Source organism: Salmo salar, chromosome ssa11 (genome assembly GCF_905237065.1).
Source record: "Salmo salar chromosome ssa11, Ssal_v3.1, whole genome shotgun sequence".
In the NCBI taxonomy this organism is placed as follows: domain Eukaryota; kingdom Metazoa; phylum Chordata; class Actinopteri; order Salmoniformes; family Salmonidae; genus Salmo; species Salmo salar.
Genome location: NC_059452.1, coordinates 3596782 through 3616404, shown reverse-complemented (window position 1 = coordinate 3616404; position 19623 = coordinate 3596782). Strand labels below are relative to the sequence as shown.

General features: G+C 41.4%; 1 protein-coding gene across 1 annotated transcript in view; it reads right to left on the bottom strand.

The window, feature by feature from the left end:
- Positions 1-4038, bottom strand: part of kcnk17 (potassium channel, subfamily K, member 17) — a 45713-nt gene extending 41675 nt beyond the window's left edge. Inside the window, exon 1 of the mRNA XM_014126547.1 lies at positions 3823-4038. Within this exon, the coding sequence (XP_013982022.1) occupies positions 3823-4038 (216 nt within the window). The remainder of the gene's footprint in view (positions 1-3822) is intronic.
- Positions 4039-19623: the final 15585 nt, after the last annotated feature.

The window sequence follows — 19623 nt, the reverse complement described above, 5'->3', positions numbered from 1 at the left end:
ACACTAAACAAGAAACAATTACCCACAAAACCCAAAGGAAAAACATGCTCCTTATGTGTGACTCCCAATCAGCAGCAACGAGCTTCAGCTGTGCCTGATTGGGAGCCACACACATGGCCCAAAACAAAGAAATACCAAAACATAGAAAAAGGAACATAGAACGCCCACCCAATGTAACACCCTGGCCTAACCAAAATAAAAAACAAAAAACCCCTCTCTATGGCCAGGGCGTTACAAATTATCACAACACACAGGTTGTAATATGGCTTCCCTATTGATTTTACCTACGCACCGCTACTGCACACATACCTGCCACTGCTTGAACCCGCTGCCAGAGGACTGCAGACTGACCTACCTGTCCACAGATGCCCAACATCAATCCCCTTTAAACTATCCATCACTTTACATAAATGCACAGCTAAAGCTTTTAAAGTTGAATAAAAAATGATAATTCAAGAACTTTTATAAAGTTTGAGAAAGTTCTTCCATCCCAAAATGGATTACTTGGGAACACCCAGGCGAACTTTGGAACAACTTAAATAAATCTTAACATGGACCATGTAGGTCAAGGGATGACACTCAGGCAAAGCAGTGCATTGTTAAAAGTACCTAAATTTGCATGGGAAAGGATTGCCTTCTTGCCTTTTAAACATCAGTCAACAATCCAGCAGTGAGTCAGCACCTCTTGACAGACTAGTATTATCCTCAATTTAACTTGTAAATGGGCCAGTAGCTAGGTTTCCATCCAATTGGCAACAGATTCTCATGTGAATATTGAATATTCTAAAATCTGCATAAAAACAATATGCGCATTTTCCCACCAGAGATTCAGATTCAATTTGACTTGTTGCGGATAAAAGGCTGTGCGTAATGACGTAGTGCACATAAAAATACCTTTTAAATTCGCATTTTCAACTCTATTGATGGTTTTCTCACCAAAAAAAGTTGTGATATATAGCGAGTGTGCCCACTCTGGCATTAGCAAGTATGCTCCAGCCAACAGCTTGCAGATACAGTGCGGACAGGATAGCCAATATGATGAGATTATGATGGACAAAAGAACAAGATTATTTATATTTTTCAAATGGCAGGAAAGCATTGATCATCATGTCACCAGAATAAGACCTTCAATATTTATTGGAAAGGAGCATCAAGCTCATCACATTTCACTTTCATTTCACTTTTCACACTGTGAAATTCAGCATAAGTTATTTAATTTGTAGTTTAATTAACTGCATGCTTTCCTGACGAGTTGTAGTGGGAGGACCACACAACATGTCATCGCGTGACACCAAGTTCAATATGATGTTTATTATATCAATATTTAAATTTCCACCAACATTTCTCACATAATTAATTTTACCGACACAAAAAGATCCCATCTTGTCTATCATAATTTGTTTTGTCGACATTTGGCAGTATGTAGAAATGTAAATACGGTGTCTTAGTGTGGCTGAGTGGGTAACACTGCCACAACTCTACTCTGCTTCCATTAGTCATTTATTAACTGCCTCTCATAATGTGCCTAGTCTGTCTCCCCTTTATGTCTTAATATATATATATATATATATATATATATATATATATATATATATATATATACACAGTGAGGCAAAAAAGTATTTGATCCCCTGCTGATTTTGTACGTTTGCCCACTGATAAAGAAATGATCAGTCTATAATTTTAATGGTAGGTTTATTTGAACAGTGAGAGACAGAATAACAACAAAAAAATCCAGAAAAACGCATGTCAAAAATGTTATAAATTCATTTGCATTTTAATGAGGGAAATAAGTATTTGACCCCCTCTCAATCAGAAAGATTTCTGGCTCCCAAGTGTCTTTTATACAGGTAACGAGCTGAGATTAGGAGAACACTCTTAAATCTTAGTTTGTTACCTGTATAAAAGACACCTGTCCACAGAAGCAATCAATCAATCAGATTCTAAACTCTCTACCATGGCCAAGACCAAAGAGCTCTCCAAGGATGTCAGGGACAAAATTGTAGACCTACACAAGGCTGGAAGGCTACAAAACCATCGGCAAGAAACTTGGTGAGAAGGTGGCAACAGTTGGTGCGATTATTCGCAAATGGAAGAAACACAAAAGAACTGTCAATCTCCCTCGGCCTGGGGCTCCATGCAAGATCTCACCTCATGGAGTTGCAATGATCATGAGAACGGTGAGGAATCAGCCCAGAACTACACGGGAGGATCTTGTCAATGATCTCAAGGCAGCTGGGAACCATAGTCACCAAGAAAACAATTGGTAACACACTACGCCGTGAAGGATTGAAATCCTGCAGCACCCGCAAGGTCCGCCTGATCAAGAAAGCACATATACATGCCCGTCTGAAGTTTGCCAATGAACATCTGAATGATTCAGAGGACAACTGGGTGAAAGTGTTGTGGTCAGATGAGACCAAAATGGAGCTCTTTGGCATCAACTCAACTCGCCGTGTTTGGCGGAGGAGGAATGCTGCCTATGACCCCAAGAACACCATCCCCACCGTCAAACATGGAGGTGGAAACATTATGCTTTGGGGGTGTTTTTCTGCTAAGGGGACAGGACAACTTCACCGCATCAAAGGGACGATGGACGGGGCCATGTACTGTCAAATCTTGGGTGAGAACCTCCTTCCCTAAGCCAGGGCATTGAAAATGGGTCGTGGAAGAGGTATTCCAGCATGACAATGACCCAAAACACACGGCCAAGGCAACAAAGGAGTGGCTCAAGAAGAAGCACATTAAGGTCCTGGAGTGGCCTAGCCAGTCTCCAGACCTTAATCCCATAGAAAATCTGTGGAGGGAGCTGAATGTTCGAGTTGCCAAACGTCAGCCTCGAAACCTTAATGACTTGGAGAAGATCTGCAAAGAGGAGTGGGACAAAATCCCTCCTGAGATGTGTGCAAACCTGGTGGCCAACTACAAGATACGTCTGACCACTGTGAATGCCAACAAGGGTTTTACCACCAAGTACTAAGTCATGTTTTGCAGAGGGGTCAAATACTTATTTCCCTCATTAAAATGCAAATCAATTTCTATCATTTTTGACATGCGTTTTTCTGGATTTCTTTGTTGTTATTCTGTCTCTCACTGTTCAAATAAACCTACCATTAAAATGATAGACTGATTATTTCTTTGTCAGTGGGCAAACGTACAAAATCAGCAGGGGATCAAATACTTTTTTCCCTCACTGTATACAGTGAAGTAAGGAATCATTTAAAAATAATCATTTAAAAATAAAGTAAGGAATCATTTAAAAATAAGTGCAATATGGAAAAAGGTTACATGAAAAATCTTCATTGGAGGTTGAATATTCTCCCAAACACATCTGCCATTAAGTCTAAAGTCATGTTTACACCTCATGCTAACATGTGTTTTTGTGATCTGATCAAAGCAATCCAATTACTATGTGATCAAGTTTTGTCACATTTGCACATGGTATTAAAATGTCTCTCTTATCCGTCCACTGTGTCAAATAAAATTGCATTTGTCACATACTTCGTAGACAACAGTTGTATACTCTGGTCCACATTGTGACCAGATTTTCTGGTCCCTTCCTGTACTGAAATTTCTTGACAGATATTCTTTCAAATGAATATGTATTTATTTATTTATTTTAAGACATATTGATGCCATACTTCAATTTTGCCACCTGTCAATGATTTTAGAGGTCAAGATAATTATGCTTTAAATGGTCTCAATCTCAATCAGATCACAATGCTTTTTTTAACTGTCTAAAAACATGTGCACAATCAGAATGTGGAGAAGATCAGGACAAAGGACACATGTTAGCACCATCTCGCTCTCACACTGACTCACCTGAGCCATAGTATCCAAGGCCTCTTGGTTCAGACAGGGGTATGTGTCTAGTAGTGCGCTCTTCTCCTCAAGTAAACGGGCTATATCCTGCCGGACCAGACCTCCTTCCAGCTTCCAGAAGATCAGTCCTCCGATCAACACATAGGCCACGTACAGTACCGCCAACATCAGGATAGAGGGGATGCGAGACAGGCTGAACCCACTGAGACAAGCCATGTTGACACCAAGGGCTTGGGGCTGCCTCAGACTTCTGACAGGGTTCCTCTACCTCAGCGAACAAACTAAGTAGACAAGTGGTGAGAATCAAGCCAGCCTGTCTCTCCCTTCCCTTCCATGCGTTGCAGGCAAATTAATCCCCACCAGCACACACTAATGTTTCATCCTCCCAAGGTTTAGCATGCAAATCTGACCAGGTAGACAGACGCAGAGTGAGGGAAATAGAGAGAGAAGAGATGTAGGGATATACAGGGGCATGTGTTGCAGGTTAGGGGAAAGGAGGCTCAATAGTAAAAAGGTCAAGACACGGATCCCAGGAAAATGACCCTATTGGCTCCATGTGGTTGGCACACAGTTATTTTTGTGCAACCATTACTGAGAGTGTCGTTCCAGTTGAAGTGTTCTGTTGTGTGATGCTCACATTTTTTTTTAAAACACCAACTCACTCAAGGGTATTTCTTTATTTTTAATATTTTCTACATTGTAGAATATTAATGAAGACATCAAAACTATTAAATAAAACATATGTAATCATGTAGTAACCAAAAAATGTTTTAAACAAATAAAAATATATTTGAGATTCTTCAAAGTAGCTAACCTTTGACTTGATGACAGACAACTTTGCACACTCTTGGCATTCTCTCAACCAGCTTCAACTGGAATGCTTTTCCAACAGTCTTGAAGGAGTTTCCACATATGCTGAGCACTTGTTGGCTGCTTTTCCTTCACTCTACGGTCCAACCCCTCCCAAGCCATCTCAATTGGTTTGAGGTCAGGTGATTGTGGAGGCCAGGTCATCTAATGCAGCCGTCCATCACTCTCCTTCTTGGTCAAATATCCTTTACACAGCCTGGAGGTGTGTTGAGTCATTGTCCTGTTGAAAAACAAATGGTAGACCCACTTAGCGCAAACCAGATGGATTGGCGTACAGCTGCAAAATGCTGTGGTAGCCATGCTGGTTAAGTGTGCCTTGAATTCTAAATAAATCACTGACAGTGTCACCAGCAAAGCACCTCCACACATTCACACCTCCTTCATGCATCACAGTGGGAACCACACATGCGGAGATCATCCGTTCACCTACTCTGCATTTCACAAAGATATGGAGGTTGGAACCAAAAATCTCAAATTTGGACTCATCAGACCAAAGGACAGATTTCCACCGGTCTAATGTCCATTGCTCGTTTTTCTTGGCCAAAGCAAATCTCTTTGTCACGTCCTGACCCTAGTAAGATGTCATTTTCTATAGTAGAGTAGGTCAGGGCGTGACAGGGGGTGTTTTGGGTGGTTTGTCTATGTTTTCTATTTCTATGTTTTGTTCTGTATTCTATTTCTATGTTGGAGGTTTTTGGGATGATCTCCAATTAGAGGCAGCTGGTTCGCGTTGTCTCTAATTGGAGATCATATTTAAGTTTTTTTTTTTCTAGTGTGTTTGTGGGCAGCTGCTTTCTGTTTAGTTGCATTCTGTTTAGTCTCTGTACCGGACAGAACTGTGAGTTGATCGTTTCCGTTTGTTATTTTGTCATTAGTGTTTTTGCGTTAGTAAATTTCATCATGAGCACTCAACACGCTGCGCTTTGGTCCCCTTTATACGACAGCTGTTACAGAACTGCCCACCACAATTGGATCAAGCAGCGTGCCCGGGAGGAGATGGTTACCTGGTCTATAGGGGAGTGGAAAGAAAGGATAAACTGGACTTGGGGCCAGGTATTGGACAGATATCGAAGCCTGCCGGGGAAGAACGAGAGGCAGCCCCAATTTTATTTGGGGGGGGCACATGGGTAGTTTGGCGGGGTCAGGGGTGAGACCAGAGCCAACTCCCCGTGCTTATCATGGTGAGCATGTGCCTGCCTCTCGCACTCTCCCTCCAGTGTGCCTCCATAGCCCAGTACGCCCTGTGCCAGTTCTGCGCACCCGGTCTCTAGTGCGTCTCCCCAGTCCGGTGAGACCTGTTCCAGCTCCACGAAAGAAGCCTCCAGTGATGATCTAAGGTCCGAAGCCTGTAGAGATGATCCATGGCATGAAGCCTCCAGTGATGATCCATGGCCCGGAGCCTGTACAGATGTTCCATGGCACGAAGCCTCCAGAGGTAATCCATGGCCCGGAGCCTGTAGGGATAATCCATGGCCCGGAGCTTGTAAGGATAATCCATGGCCCGGAGCCTGTAGGGATAATCCATGGCCCGGAGCTTGTAAGGATAATCCATGGCCCGGAGCCTGTAGGGATAATCCATGGCAAGAAGCCTGTAGGGATGATCCATGGTCCTGAGCCTGTAGGGATAATCCATGGCAAGAAGCCTGTAGGGAGGATCCATGGCCCGGAGCCTGTAGGGATGATCCATGGCACGAAGCCTCCAGTGACGATCCATGGCGCGGAACCTCCAGTGACGATCCATGGCGCGGAACCTGTAGTGACGATCCATGGCACGGAGCCTGTAGTGACGGTCCATGGTCCGGAACACCCTGAGACGGTCTACGGTCCGGAACCCCCTGAGCGGGCCTGCAGTCCGGACCTTCGGCGACGGCCTGCAGCCCGGAGCCCCCGGCGGTGGCCCGGAGCCTGTAGGGATAATCCATGGCAAGAAGCCTGTAGGGATGATCCATGGTCCTGAGCCTGTAGGGATAATCCATGGCAAGAAGCCTGTAGGGAGGATCCATGGCCCGGAGCCTGTAGGGATGATCCATGGCACAAAGCCTCCAGTGACGATCCATGGCGCGGAACCTGTAGTGACGATCCATGGCACGGAGCCTGTAGTGACGGTCCACGGTCCGGAACCCCCTGAGACGGTCTGCGGTTCGGAACCCCCTGAGACGGCCTGCGGTCCGGAACCCCCTGAGACGGCCTGCGGTCCGGAACCCCCTGAGACGGCCTGCGGTCCGGAACCCCCTGAGACGGCCTGCGGCCCGGAACCCCCTGAGACGGCCTGCGGTCCGGAGCCTCTGGCGATGATCTACGGTCCGGAGCCTCCGGTGATGATCTACAGTCCGGTTCCTCCTCCGACGATCCACAGTCTGGTGGTACAGAAGAAGAGGGATCTGCGGGCGGAGCAGGGGTTACGCCCCGAACCGGAGCCACCTCCGCTGCTGGAGGATCTGCTGGATAGTAAGCTTCTGGGTATTGCACTAGAGCCACCATAGGCAATTGTCACCCTCCCTACCCTCCCTTTTTGTTTAGTGTTTTTTTTTTTTGCATTCGGAGTCTGCACCTTTGGGGGGGGTACTGTCACGTCCTGACCCTAGTAAGATGTCATTTTCTATAGTAGAGTAGGTCAGGGCGTGACAGGAGGTGTTTTGGGTGGTTTGTCTATGTTTTCTATTTCTATGTTTTGTTCTAGTATTCTATTTCTATGTTGGAGGTTTTTGGGATGATCTCCAATTAGAGGCAGCTGGTTCGCGTTGTCTCTAATTGGAGATCATATTTAAGTTGGTTTTTTTTCTAGTGTGTTTGTGGGCAGTTGCTTTCTGTTTAGCTGCATTCTGTTTAGTCTCTGTACCTAACAGAACTGTAAGTTGATCGTTTCCGTTTGTTATTTTGTCATTAGTGTTTTTGAGTTAGTAAATTTCATCATGAGCACTCAACATGCTGCGCTTTGGTCCCCTCTATACGACAGCCATTACATTCTTATTATTATTGGTGTCCTTTAGTAGTGGCTTCTTTGCAGCAATTCAACCATGAAGGCCTGATTCACGTAGTTTCCCCTGAACAGTTGATGATGAGATGTGTCTGTTACTTGAACTCTGAAGCATTTATTTGGGCTGCAATTTGTGAGGCTGGTAACTGTAATTAACTTACCCTCTGCAGCAGAGGTAACTCTGGGTGATCCTTTCCTGTGGCGGTCCTCATGAGAGCCAGTTTCATCATAGCGCTTGATGGTTTTTGCGACTACACTTGAAGAAACTTTCAAAGTTTTCAAGTGTTCTGGATTGACTGACCTTCTTGTCTTAAAGTAATGATGGACTGTTGTTTCTCTTTGCTTATTTGAGCTGTTCTTGCCATAATATGGACTTGGTATTTTACCAAATAGGGCTATTTTCAGTATACCACCCCTACCTTGTCACAACACAACTGATTGGCTCAAACGCATTAAGAAGGAAAGAAATGCCACAAATTAACTTTGAACAAGGCACACCTGTTAATTGAAATGCATTCCAGGTGACTACCTCATGAAGCTGGTTGAGAGAATGCCAAGTGTGTGCAAAGCTGACATCAAGGCAAAGGGTGGCTACTTTGAAGAATATTTTTTTATTTGTTTAACCCTCCAAAGATAAAAGGGTTCTTGGTAGAACTCTTCACAGATGGTTCTAGGAAGAACCTTTAGATGATAAAATGGTTCTTGGTAGAACCATATACAGGAGATGGTTCTAGATCGAACACTCTGCAAAGGGTTCTCCACAGCACCAAAAAGGGTTCACCTATGTGGACAAACCAAAGAACCCTGTATGGTTCTACTTAGCACCTTTTTTTCTAAGTGTGACATGGTAAGATTGGACCCAGGTGCAAACAAGATGTATGTAACAATTTAAAACGAATACAATCTGAACAACATAATAGAATATTGCACCATATCAAAGAAAAATAAATAACAATGTGCAAAACTGCAGCATCCCACTTAAAACATTAAAATTGGTCTCACTTTTCTCTCTCCTTTATTGCCATGTTATAACCAGCAGCACACAGCAAGCGCTGACCATCTTTTGCCTTTATGAGAGATTTGCATTCAGAAATGCAAGCTGCCTCACTTTCGAGAGGCTGATGTGGTTTCTTCTCTCAGTAATTATTTGTCCCGTTTTCGAGAAGAACCTCTCAGATGGAACGGATGTGGCCACTATGCAGAGTCTCCCTGTCATGACTTTAGTAAGCCGTGGGTAGACAGAGCCCTTGTTCTTCCACTAGCTCAGAGGATCTGCAGATCTTTGGAGGGGCTCCTCCAAATAGGACCAGACCTCCATTATGGCATCTGCTGAGGGATTCCTTTGAGAAGAGCCTCATCCATCGCTCTGGCATCACTGAAGGCTAACTTCTTAAACCTGGGGTCAAGTGCAACGGTTTCTGATAGCACGTGATTATATTCCATTCTGTGGCACTTTCTGTCCATTGATAAACATAGGGTGTCCATCAACTCTGTCACATGTCCTGTGGTTACATCTGCTTCTCTCTGGTGGCTGGCTGTGATTTGCTGCAGACCCTTACACAGGAGTATCATTTTTGAGGCTGTCACATAGCTGAAAAGAGAGAACAGTAACTTATTAGTTCAGGTTCATGTTTTGCCTCCTGATACTACATTCTCATCTACTGCTCATATACATATATAATACTGGATTAAATAATGATGCAGTAATAACTGCTTACTGTACCTCTCTCCACTGATCTCCACAGTGACCTGCTCAAAAGGGTTCCAGGACTCTGCACACCTCCTCCAACACCTCCCATTCCTCTTGGGTCAGAGCATCAACAGGTGCATTGACATTGGCCAGGGTAGAGATGATGGCATCCTTTGACTCAAGAAAACGCTTCAACATATAAAATGTTGAATTCCACCTTGTAGTGTAGTCTTGTTTAGGCCTTAGCTCAGGCATCCCCATCTGGCATTGTGTAGACTTTTTAGTTTTTCAGCACCTACTGTGCTCCTGTGGAAGTATTCCACAGCTGCTTTCACTTTGTCCACAGTGGGCTTCATCACCTTCAGAGCATCTCTTACAATCAGGTTGATTGTGTGGGCAAGACATGGATGATGGGTCCATTTAAAAAAATGTCATGGCTTTGGTTATGTTCGCTGCATTGTCGCTAACACAACAGACCACTTTTCCATCTACTTGCCATTCTCTGGCCACTCTCAACAGTTCCTCTGCCAAGTTCCAAGGTGTGTCTGTCGCTGAACTCAAAGCAGTCCAGAAGACAGATAGACATTGAAAAATCTTTAATGAAATGACATGTAACCGACATGTAAGAAGTGGTTACCCTTGATGTCCAATAGTCAGTGGTAAGGCAAACTGCACTTGCTTTTTGGACTCTTTCCCGCACTGAAGCCTGTGTGCTCTTGTACAGTTGCAGAATAAGTGCTTTTGAAAGGGTTTTCCTTCTTGGAATTGTTTACATTGGATTTAGACTATTGCTATAATTTCAAAAAACCTCTGTCCTCCACGATCGAAAATGGCTGGAAATCAGTGGCAAACATTTTAGCCAATACAATATCAATTTGGCCTTGTTTTGCTACAGACATGGACTTTGGCATAAACTGGTCCATAGAAGACTGCGTTGCTGTGGGTCGCGGAGTAGGCCTACTTGACTGAGTGGATACATCTCCACGTGTGGAGGTGCTGGCTCCACCACTATTACCAGCAGGCCCACTAGTTTCTCAAAGCTCTGCTACAGCTAGCTTCACAGTTGGGTGCACAGTTCGCATATGCCAGTGTAGGTGCGTAGAATCGGCTTTATATGAGATGTTGTTATAACATGTGGTGTAGTAGGGCAAAGCTAGAGCAGGCTAAAATGGCACTGGCTATTTAGTGAAGCATATAGTATGTTGAGTGAAAACTCAAAAAGCTAGTAGGCAAACAAGCCAGCAATATGAACTAAAAAACAGGCCTTAATTTGCATAAAAGTGCACGAAAGATGCAAACAATGACACATCAATTAACTACACTAAATGTAGCATCAACAAAACTGATCAATTAATCAGAATGGCTGTTTTACTTGGACTATTAGCATTAGAGGCCAAAATGCTACACAAAACAAATGTTCTTCTTGAGTGAATTTCTTTTCGGTTTCCTTTTTCAATCTGATAAAAAAGTAAACATTTTCAGTGAGGCATACTTTCTTGGATTGTTTTGGAGAGATTTACCTGAGAGTTTGGTGTGCTCTCACCTGTCTGAGTTCAAAAAGGACCCAAATACAGAGGAGGCGCCCTCGAACTTGCATGATTTTATACTTGACCATAGAGTTTGCTAGAGGGGACACCTGCCTTAGACTGGGGGAATTCTCAACAGTAAAGCAGCACAATGTTTTAAGTTCACATTTACCCTTTTAATCTAAACATTTGTCTTCTGATATGAAGGTATGAAAAAATAAAGATGGAATATAACAAAATAACATTTTCCCTCGGCCGTATTCAGACTTGACATAAGTTGATTTAACATGGATATTTTTTACTTTAGTAGATTTTTTATTGAGTCCACGTTAAAGCTGCAATATGTAACTTTTTGGGTAACCAGACCAAATTCAAGCAGAAAGTTATAGAAGGGGTAGTAGCTCTTTGGCTGCATCAGATTCACTACTGTCAGTGTCCATGCTAGCTGGAATTACTGATGCTAGCATTGGATGTGCTCATGGAAGCAGAACAACTTGTGTCGTCGACAGGTGCAGGTGTAGCATAACCCCACCACTGCCTGTTCACAACGTTGACATCAGCAAACTGCTCACCCACACGACACCATACATGTGGTCTGCGGTTGTGAGGCAGGTTGGACATACTGCTAAATTCTCAAAAATGACGTTGGAGGCGGCTTATGATAGAGAAATTAACATAGAAGTATCTGGCAACAGCGCTGTTGGACATTCCTGCAGTCAGCATGCCAATTGCATGCTCCCTCAAAACTTGAGACATCTGCGGCATTCTGTTGTGTGACAAAATCTGCACATTCCCCCAGTCTAAGGCAGGTGTCCCCTCCAGCAAACTCTATGGTCAAGTATAAAATCATGCAAGTTCGAGGGCGCCTCCTCTGTATTTAGGTCCTTTTTGAACTCAGACAGGTGTTGTCACACAACAGAATGCCACAGATGTCTCAAGTTTTGAGGGAGCGTGCAATTGGCATGCTGACTGCAGGAATGTCCACCAGCGCTGTTGCCAGATAATTCTATGTTAATGTGCATCCTTTCAAGCACACCCTTCTCATTAACCTGTTGGGGCTAGGGGGCAGTATTTGCACGGCCGGATAAAAAACGTACCCGATTTAATCTGGTTACTCCTCCTGCCCAGTAACTACAATATGCATATAATTGTTTGATTTGGATAGAAAACACCCGAAAGTTTCTAAAACTGTTTACTTTTTCTCTCTTTGAACGAAAACCACCACTCCCGGTCGGAATATTATCGCTTTTTTTACGAGAAAAATGGCATAAAAATTGATTTTAAACAGCGGTTGACATGCTTCGAAGTACGGTAATGGAATATTTCGATTTTTTTGGTCACGAAACGCGTCGGGCGCGTGACCCTTATTTACCCTTCGGATAGTGTCTTGAACGCACGAACAAAACGCCGCTATTTGGATATAACTATGGATTATTTGGGACCAAACCAACATTTGTTATTGAAGTAGAAGTCCTGGGAGTGCATTCTGACGAAGAACATCAAAGGTAATAACATTTTTCTTATAGTAAATCTGACTTTGGTGAGTCCTAAACTTGCTGGGTGTCTAAATAGCTAGCCCTGTGATGCCGGGCTATCTACTGAGAATATTGCAAAATGTGCTTTCACCGAAAAGCTATTTTAAAATCGGACATAGCGAGTGCATAAAGGAGTTCTTTATCTATAATTCTTAAAATAATTGTTATGTTTTTTGTGAATGTTTATCGTGAGTAATTTAGTAAATTCACCGGAAGTGTTCGGTGGGAATGCTAGTTACATGCTAGTCACATGCTAATGTAAAAAGCTGGTTTTTGATATATGAACTTGATTGAACAAAACATGCATGTATTGTATAACATAATGTCCTAAGATTGTCATCGGATGAAGATCATCAAAGGTTAGTGCTGCATTTAGCTGTGGTTTGGGTTTATGTGACATTATATGCTAGCTTGAAAAATGGGTGTCTGATTATTTCTGGCTGGGTACTCTGCTGACATAATCTAATGTTTTGTTTTAGTTGTAAAGCCTTTTTGAAATCGGACAGTGTGGTTAGATTAATGAGAGTCTTGTCTTTAAAATGCTGTAAAATAGTCATATGTTTGAGAAATTAAAGTAATATCATTTCTAAGGTATTTGAATAACGCGCCACGGGATTCCACTGGCTGTTGAGTATAGCCCATAGAGGTTAACCTGTGGTGAGTTATTCACAATTTTCAATTAACCTCTCTAGGGGAGGTGGGACGATATCGTCCCACACTATTCAACAGCCAGTGAAAAATCAGAGCGCCAAATTTAAAACCACAAAATGTCATAATTCAAAGTTCTCAAACATAGGACTATTTTACACCATGTTATAGATACACTTCTCCTGAATCGAACCACGTTGTCCGATTTCCAAAAGGCTTTACAGCGAAAGCAAAACATTAGATTATGTTAGGAGAGTACATAGACACAAATAATCACACAGCCATTTTCCAAGCAAGCATATATGTCACATAAACCCAAACCACAGCTAAATGCAGCACTAACCTTTGATGATCTTCATCAGATGACACTCCTAGGACATTATGTTATACAATACATGCATGTTTTGTTCAATCAAGTCCATATTTATATCAAAAACCAGCTTTTTACATTAGCATGTGATGTTCAGAACTAGCATACCCACTGAAAACTTCCAGGGAATTTACTAAATTACTCATGATAAACGTTGACAAAATACATAACAATTATTTTAAAAATTATAGATACAGAACTCCTTTATGCAATCCCTATGTCCGATTTTAAAATAGCTTTTTGGCGAAAAGCACATTCTGCAATATTCTGAGTACATTGCTCGGCCATCACGGCTAGCTATTTTGACATCCGCCAACTTCGGGGTCACCTAAACTCAGAATTACTATTAGAAAAATTGGATTACCTTTGCTGTTCTTCGTCAGAATGCACTCCCAGGACTTCTACTTCAACAACAAATGTTGTTTTGGTTCCAAATAATCCATAGTTATATCCAAATACCTCCGTTTTGTTCGTGCGTTCAGGTCACTATCCGAAGGGTAACGCGCGAGCGCATTTCGTGATTTTTTTTTCTTCTAAATATTCCATTACCGTACTTAGAAGCATGTCAAATGCTGTTTAAAATCAATTTTTATTCTACTTTTCTTGTAAAATAGCGATAATATTCCAACCGGGCAACGTTGTATTCATTCAAAGACTGAAAGAAAAAAATTAAGAAGTCTCGTGAACGCACATCTCCAGTCTCACTGTCCCCAGGCTGTCCACTTACAAACTCTGCTGCTGTACTTTGCCCAGAGACAGCACACACCCCATTCCACTTTCTGGCGGCTTTAGAGAGCCAATGGAAGCCTTAGAAAGTGTCACGTTACAGCACAGATGCTGTAATGTCGATAGAGATGCAACAGAAGGACAACAAATTGTCAGACAGGGCACTTCCTGCATGGATTCTTCTCAGGTTTTGGCCTGCCATATGAGTTCTGTTATACTCAGACACCATTCAAACAGTTTTAGAAACTTTGGAGTGTTTTCTATCCAAATCTACAAATTATATGCATATTCTAGGTTCTGGGCAGGAGTAGTAACCAGATTAAATCGGGTACGTTTTTTATCCGGCCGTGAAAATACTGCCCCCTATACCACAACAGGTTAACAAATAAAGTTTTATATGTAAGATGGTTAAATAAAGAGCCAAATTATTGATTGTTATTATATTATTATTTGTGCCCTGGTCCTTTAAGAGCTCTTTGTCACTTCCCACAAACCGGGTTGTGACAAAAACTCACACTCATTCTTATGTTTATTAAATGTATCATGTGGTGTGTGTGTGGCAGGCTTGCAATGATGGCAAAAAACTACATTTGAGAGTGCACTGACCCTGGTGCTAGAGGGGGTATGCAGCTGGAGGTTGAATGTTTGAAGGGGTACGGGACTATAAAAAGTTTGGGAACCACTGCTCTAGAGAATTAACAGCCCTCTGTCACGTCCTGACCAGTATAAGGGTTATTTGTTATGGTAGTTTGGTCAGGACGTGGCAGAGGGTATTTTGTTTATGTGGTTCGGGGTGGTGTTTTATGTAGTAGGGTGTTTGATTTATTATTTCCGGGTTTTTGGGGTTATGTTCTAGGTTTGTATTTTCTATGTGGTCTCTAGTCTTTTGTATTTCTATGTCTAGTTTATTCGTGTTGGACTCTCAATTGGAGGCAGGTGTTTTCTAGTTGCCTCTGATTGAGAGTCCAATATATGGGTATGTGTTTGTGGGAGATTGTTTCTTGTTTTACCTGTGTGAGCCTGACAAGACTGTTTTGTTGTTTGTGCGTTCTTCATTTTGTTATTTTGGTGTTCTCTTTATTTTAAAATAAATACAAGATGAGCATCCACATTCCTGCTGCGTTTTGGTCCTCCATTCCCGACGACAACCGTTACACCCTCCTCCACATCACAGTTAAAGGGTCTATGTATAAATTCTATGCAGTCAAAGTAAAGTCCAAACTATTTTCACATTCATGAAGCATTTATAGCTAAGCACTTCATGGTAATTAACTCTGCAGTTTGCAACTGATCTATAACACCAGCAGTCAGCAGGTAGCCTAGCAGTTAAGAGTGTTGGGCCCGTAACCGCAAGTTGCTGGTTTCGAATCCCTGAGCTGACTAGGTGAAACATCTGTCAAAGTGCCCTTGAGCAAGGCCTAATTTCTCCTGTAAAAGAGCATCTGCTAAATGACTAAAATGTTTTAAAAAAATGCAACACCAACATTTAAGGTTTATGTATTAATTTTATGCAGTCAATGTACTGGCATTTCTATTTTCCAATCCATAAAGCATTTATTTTAATGTATGAAATGTATGCATTCACTACTGTAAGTCGCTCTGGATAAGAGCGTCTGCTAAATGACTAAAATGTAAAATGTATAAACATGACTCACTTATCAATAATAATACAACACAGAATGTTAAAGGAAATATGACAATTTGCATGACATTTTCCAGATTTAGCTTGTACAGAAAACATTCAAAGCATTCAAATTCAATTCCCCATTTCAGACTCACATTGTTTAGTGAGTAAACATACTAACACAGGGTGATAAATCAAGCTAGCATTTCCCACTTATTCAGTAGGGTGTCCACCCACTCTGCCCAGAAAACATGCTTTGGTGATGATATTTTTGTCCCTTATTTTATAAAATACATTTTACCAAAACAAATATGATTCATGTTCTTTCTCTAACATATCACTAACATTATATCCAAAAAGTTGAATTTCGTAACCTAATACATCTGATAATAAGCAACAAGTTCTGTTGACAGATCACTGCTGCTTCTGAGGGTCACAAAAAGACACTTGCAGAATTAAATGTAAAAGGTTTGGAAAATAAAAAGTTTGGGGTATGCTCAGTGTTCCATTGACATTTCACAGAGATATGCTTGTTTTTCTGAGAAATCTTCAAAAAAATAACAGGTATTTTGCATCAATGTGAAAATCGTAAACTAAAATATGAAAATACTACGTCATGCCTCAAAATCTATCTTACCTTTATATTGTTCAATGTCCTCCAGATTCGAGAACAAATATGACGATTTCAACGGTGAGCCTATCATTTAGCCTTAATTCTCGCACAGCATCCAGCCTAGCTGGATTATTGCTATTGTCCGGATTTTTGACCACTTATTTTCTCTGGGTTCCATCAATTTAGTTACCCTAATCTTGGCCATCCTGCAAGGGTAAAAACTCCAATATCTTTTGAACTGATTATAAAAATGAGGTTTGGACCATTGGTTTTCTTAGAGGAGTATCTACACAATGAACATATTGCCCATTGGTCAAAATATGCGTTTTTGATTGGACACCCTATATTCAACATGTTTTCCAACTTGTTACAATGTTACAAGAATTGTCATCAAATTCATGAAACACTTAACTAACAATGTTAGCTATTTCACTATTTCCATTGTACCTTAAAATAGTGAGACAGCTACCATTGGTAAGTAAGTGTTTTATGAGATTTATGCCAATTTTTGAACGTTTATTGACCAAGTTGGGAAACATGTTGACATTGCCAGGGAAATGCGAGCTAGTTTACCACCCTGTGTTAGTACGTTTTACTCACTTAAATAGTTATTGCTATGAGTCTGAAATACACGATTTGATCAGTAAAATGTACCATAAGGATTCAACCCTGTGGGGATCTTCATGCACCATTGACCTCAGTGAGAAGATGAAGAAGTGGGGGGAATTGGGCTGGTACAGGCCGGTTATATATTAGCCTAATTTTCAAAACATGTTTTGACCTTTAGGCATATTCACTAACACTGGTATGGCAGAAGTACACTTTTGAGAACAGCCATAATGATGACACTACGCTGTCATTGTAATAATGCATCTATTAAGATACCTGAATCTGAGCTCTTGCATAACATTACATGAATGCGCTATAGCTATGTGATTGGGATCTGTTATAACACATTTATGAAATGCGTATAGATGTGTAATAAATGCGTTATGGATATGTAGTCAACGTAACTCCTTACCAAGCTTTCTGCCAATACACTTCACAACCAAATTGACTCTACTAGTTGTATCTGCTTGACTGGGGGAATCAGCCTACTAGTTTATCAAGCCCGGTATTCTTTAATGCAACTTTCACAATACACAAATTACCTGTCGTTGTTGAGGTGTCACAAGGGTGCTTGTGTCGCATGACCCAATGTTGGGTCAACGATTGTCATCATTCCAAATGTCTTGGACATTTAGTACAATAAGCTTACCCATTAATTCAGGGAAAATTATTATATTTATTATGAGATTGAAAGGGGCAATCAGCAGTTGCTACATCCATTTATGGACTCATAAATTAATGATAAGTACCCATTGATTGTTAGATCTTATAAATGCCTCATGAGCTTAAACTGTCATACCCTATCAGAACCCAAAATGTAAGCTTGATTTTACTCCAATGTTTGTTAACTAGGAAAATGTAAACACACATGCCTCAACATGGTTAAAACTATCATTTTGATGGTCAATCCTTGCATCTTGTCACGTCCTGACCATGGTAAGCTGTTATTTTCTATGGCAGAGTAGGTCAGGGCGTGACAGGGGGGTTTTCTAGTTTAGTTTTTTCTATGTTATGTTCTAGTTTTGTATTTCTATGTTGGGTTGTTTTAGTTTTTGTATTTCTATGTTGGACTTTGTTTGAGATGATCTCCAATTAGAGGCAGCTGGTCATCGTTGTCTCTAATTGGAGGTCATATTTAAGTTGGTGTTTGTCCCACTTGGGTTTGTAGGAGATTGTTTTTGGGTCAGTGTATGTTTCACCACTGCGTCACGGTTTGTTGTTTTTGTCATTCAGTTTATTTATGTATTGCACAGTTTCACAGTGTAAATAAAATGTGGAACGACACACACGCTGCACTTTGGTCCGCTCCTCCTTACGACAGCTGTGACACATCTATAGCTCGGTCTATGAATTTGAGAGTGAATACATTTATCCAGCACAATCCCTCAGCTTTTTACCGAACCAGGGATGGGGAGGCTGCTTTTTTATGGTTTGTACTGCTGATTGTCGCTTATAGAAGTAAAGACACTCTGTAGATAAATAAGCATAGCAGTACAGGTCAGAATTCAGGGGCACTCAAAATGGAGATAGTACTTCAATCAGGTATGACTAAGCAATGGAAGATGTGACAGGGAGGGATGGGAGAGATGGTGACATGGGCAAAGTTCATTCTTTCTCCAAGACAGAATGTAAATCTCTGTCATCTGTCAAACAAATCTGCACGGAGCCATGCAAAAAGGCTGCTTTGCCACCAACGAGATGTCTGAGGTAGGGTTGCAAAGCTACCGGTAATTTACAAAAGTTACTGGAATCTTCAGTAATTTTGGTAACTAACGGAAAAATCGATCGTAACTTTGGTCATTTATACTTGAATAACTTTTAAAACATGTATTCATATACAGTGCCTTCAGATAGTGTTCATACCCCTTGACTTATTCCACATTTTGTTGTGTTACAGCCTGAATTCAGATGACCTGGCCTCCAGGTCACATCTCAACCCAATTGAGATGGTTTGGGATGAATTGGACCGCAGAGTGAAGGAAAAGCAGCCAACAAGTGCTAGGCATATGGGAACTCCTTCAAGAATGTTGTAAAATCATTCCAGGTCACTACCTCATGAAGCTAGTTGAGAGAATGCCAAGAGTGTGCAAAGCTGTCATCATTGCAAAGGGTAGCTACTTTGAAGAATCTAAAATATACACTTCTTTGGTTACTACATGATTCCATATGTGTTATTTCATAGTTTTGATGTCTTCAATATTATTCTACCATGTAGAAAATAGTAAAAATAAAGAAAACGCCATGAATGAGTAGGTGTGTCCAAATGTTTTAGGATTTAGAAAGAAACACACCTGTCTATATAACGTCCCACAGTTGACAGTACATGTCAGAGCAGAAACTATACCATGAAGTCCAAGGAACTGTCCGTAGATCAAGAGAATTGTGATGAGGAATATATCTGGGGAAGGGTATAAAATTATTGAAAGTGTTAAAAGTTTCAAAGAGCACAGTGTTCTCCATCATTTGGAAATTGAAAAAATATGGAATTATCCAGACTCTGAATAGAGCTCACTGTCCAACCAAAATGAGCAATGGGCAAGAAGGACCTTGGTCAGGGAGGCGACCAAGAATCCAATGACCCCTCTGACAGAACTACAGAGTTCCTTGACTGAG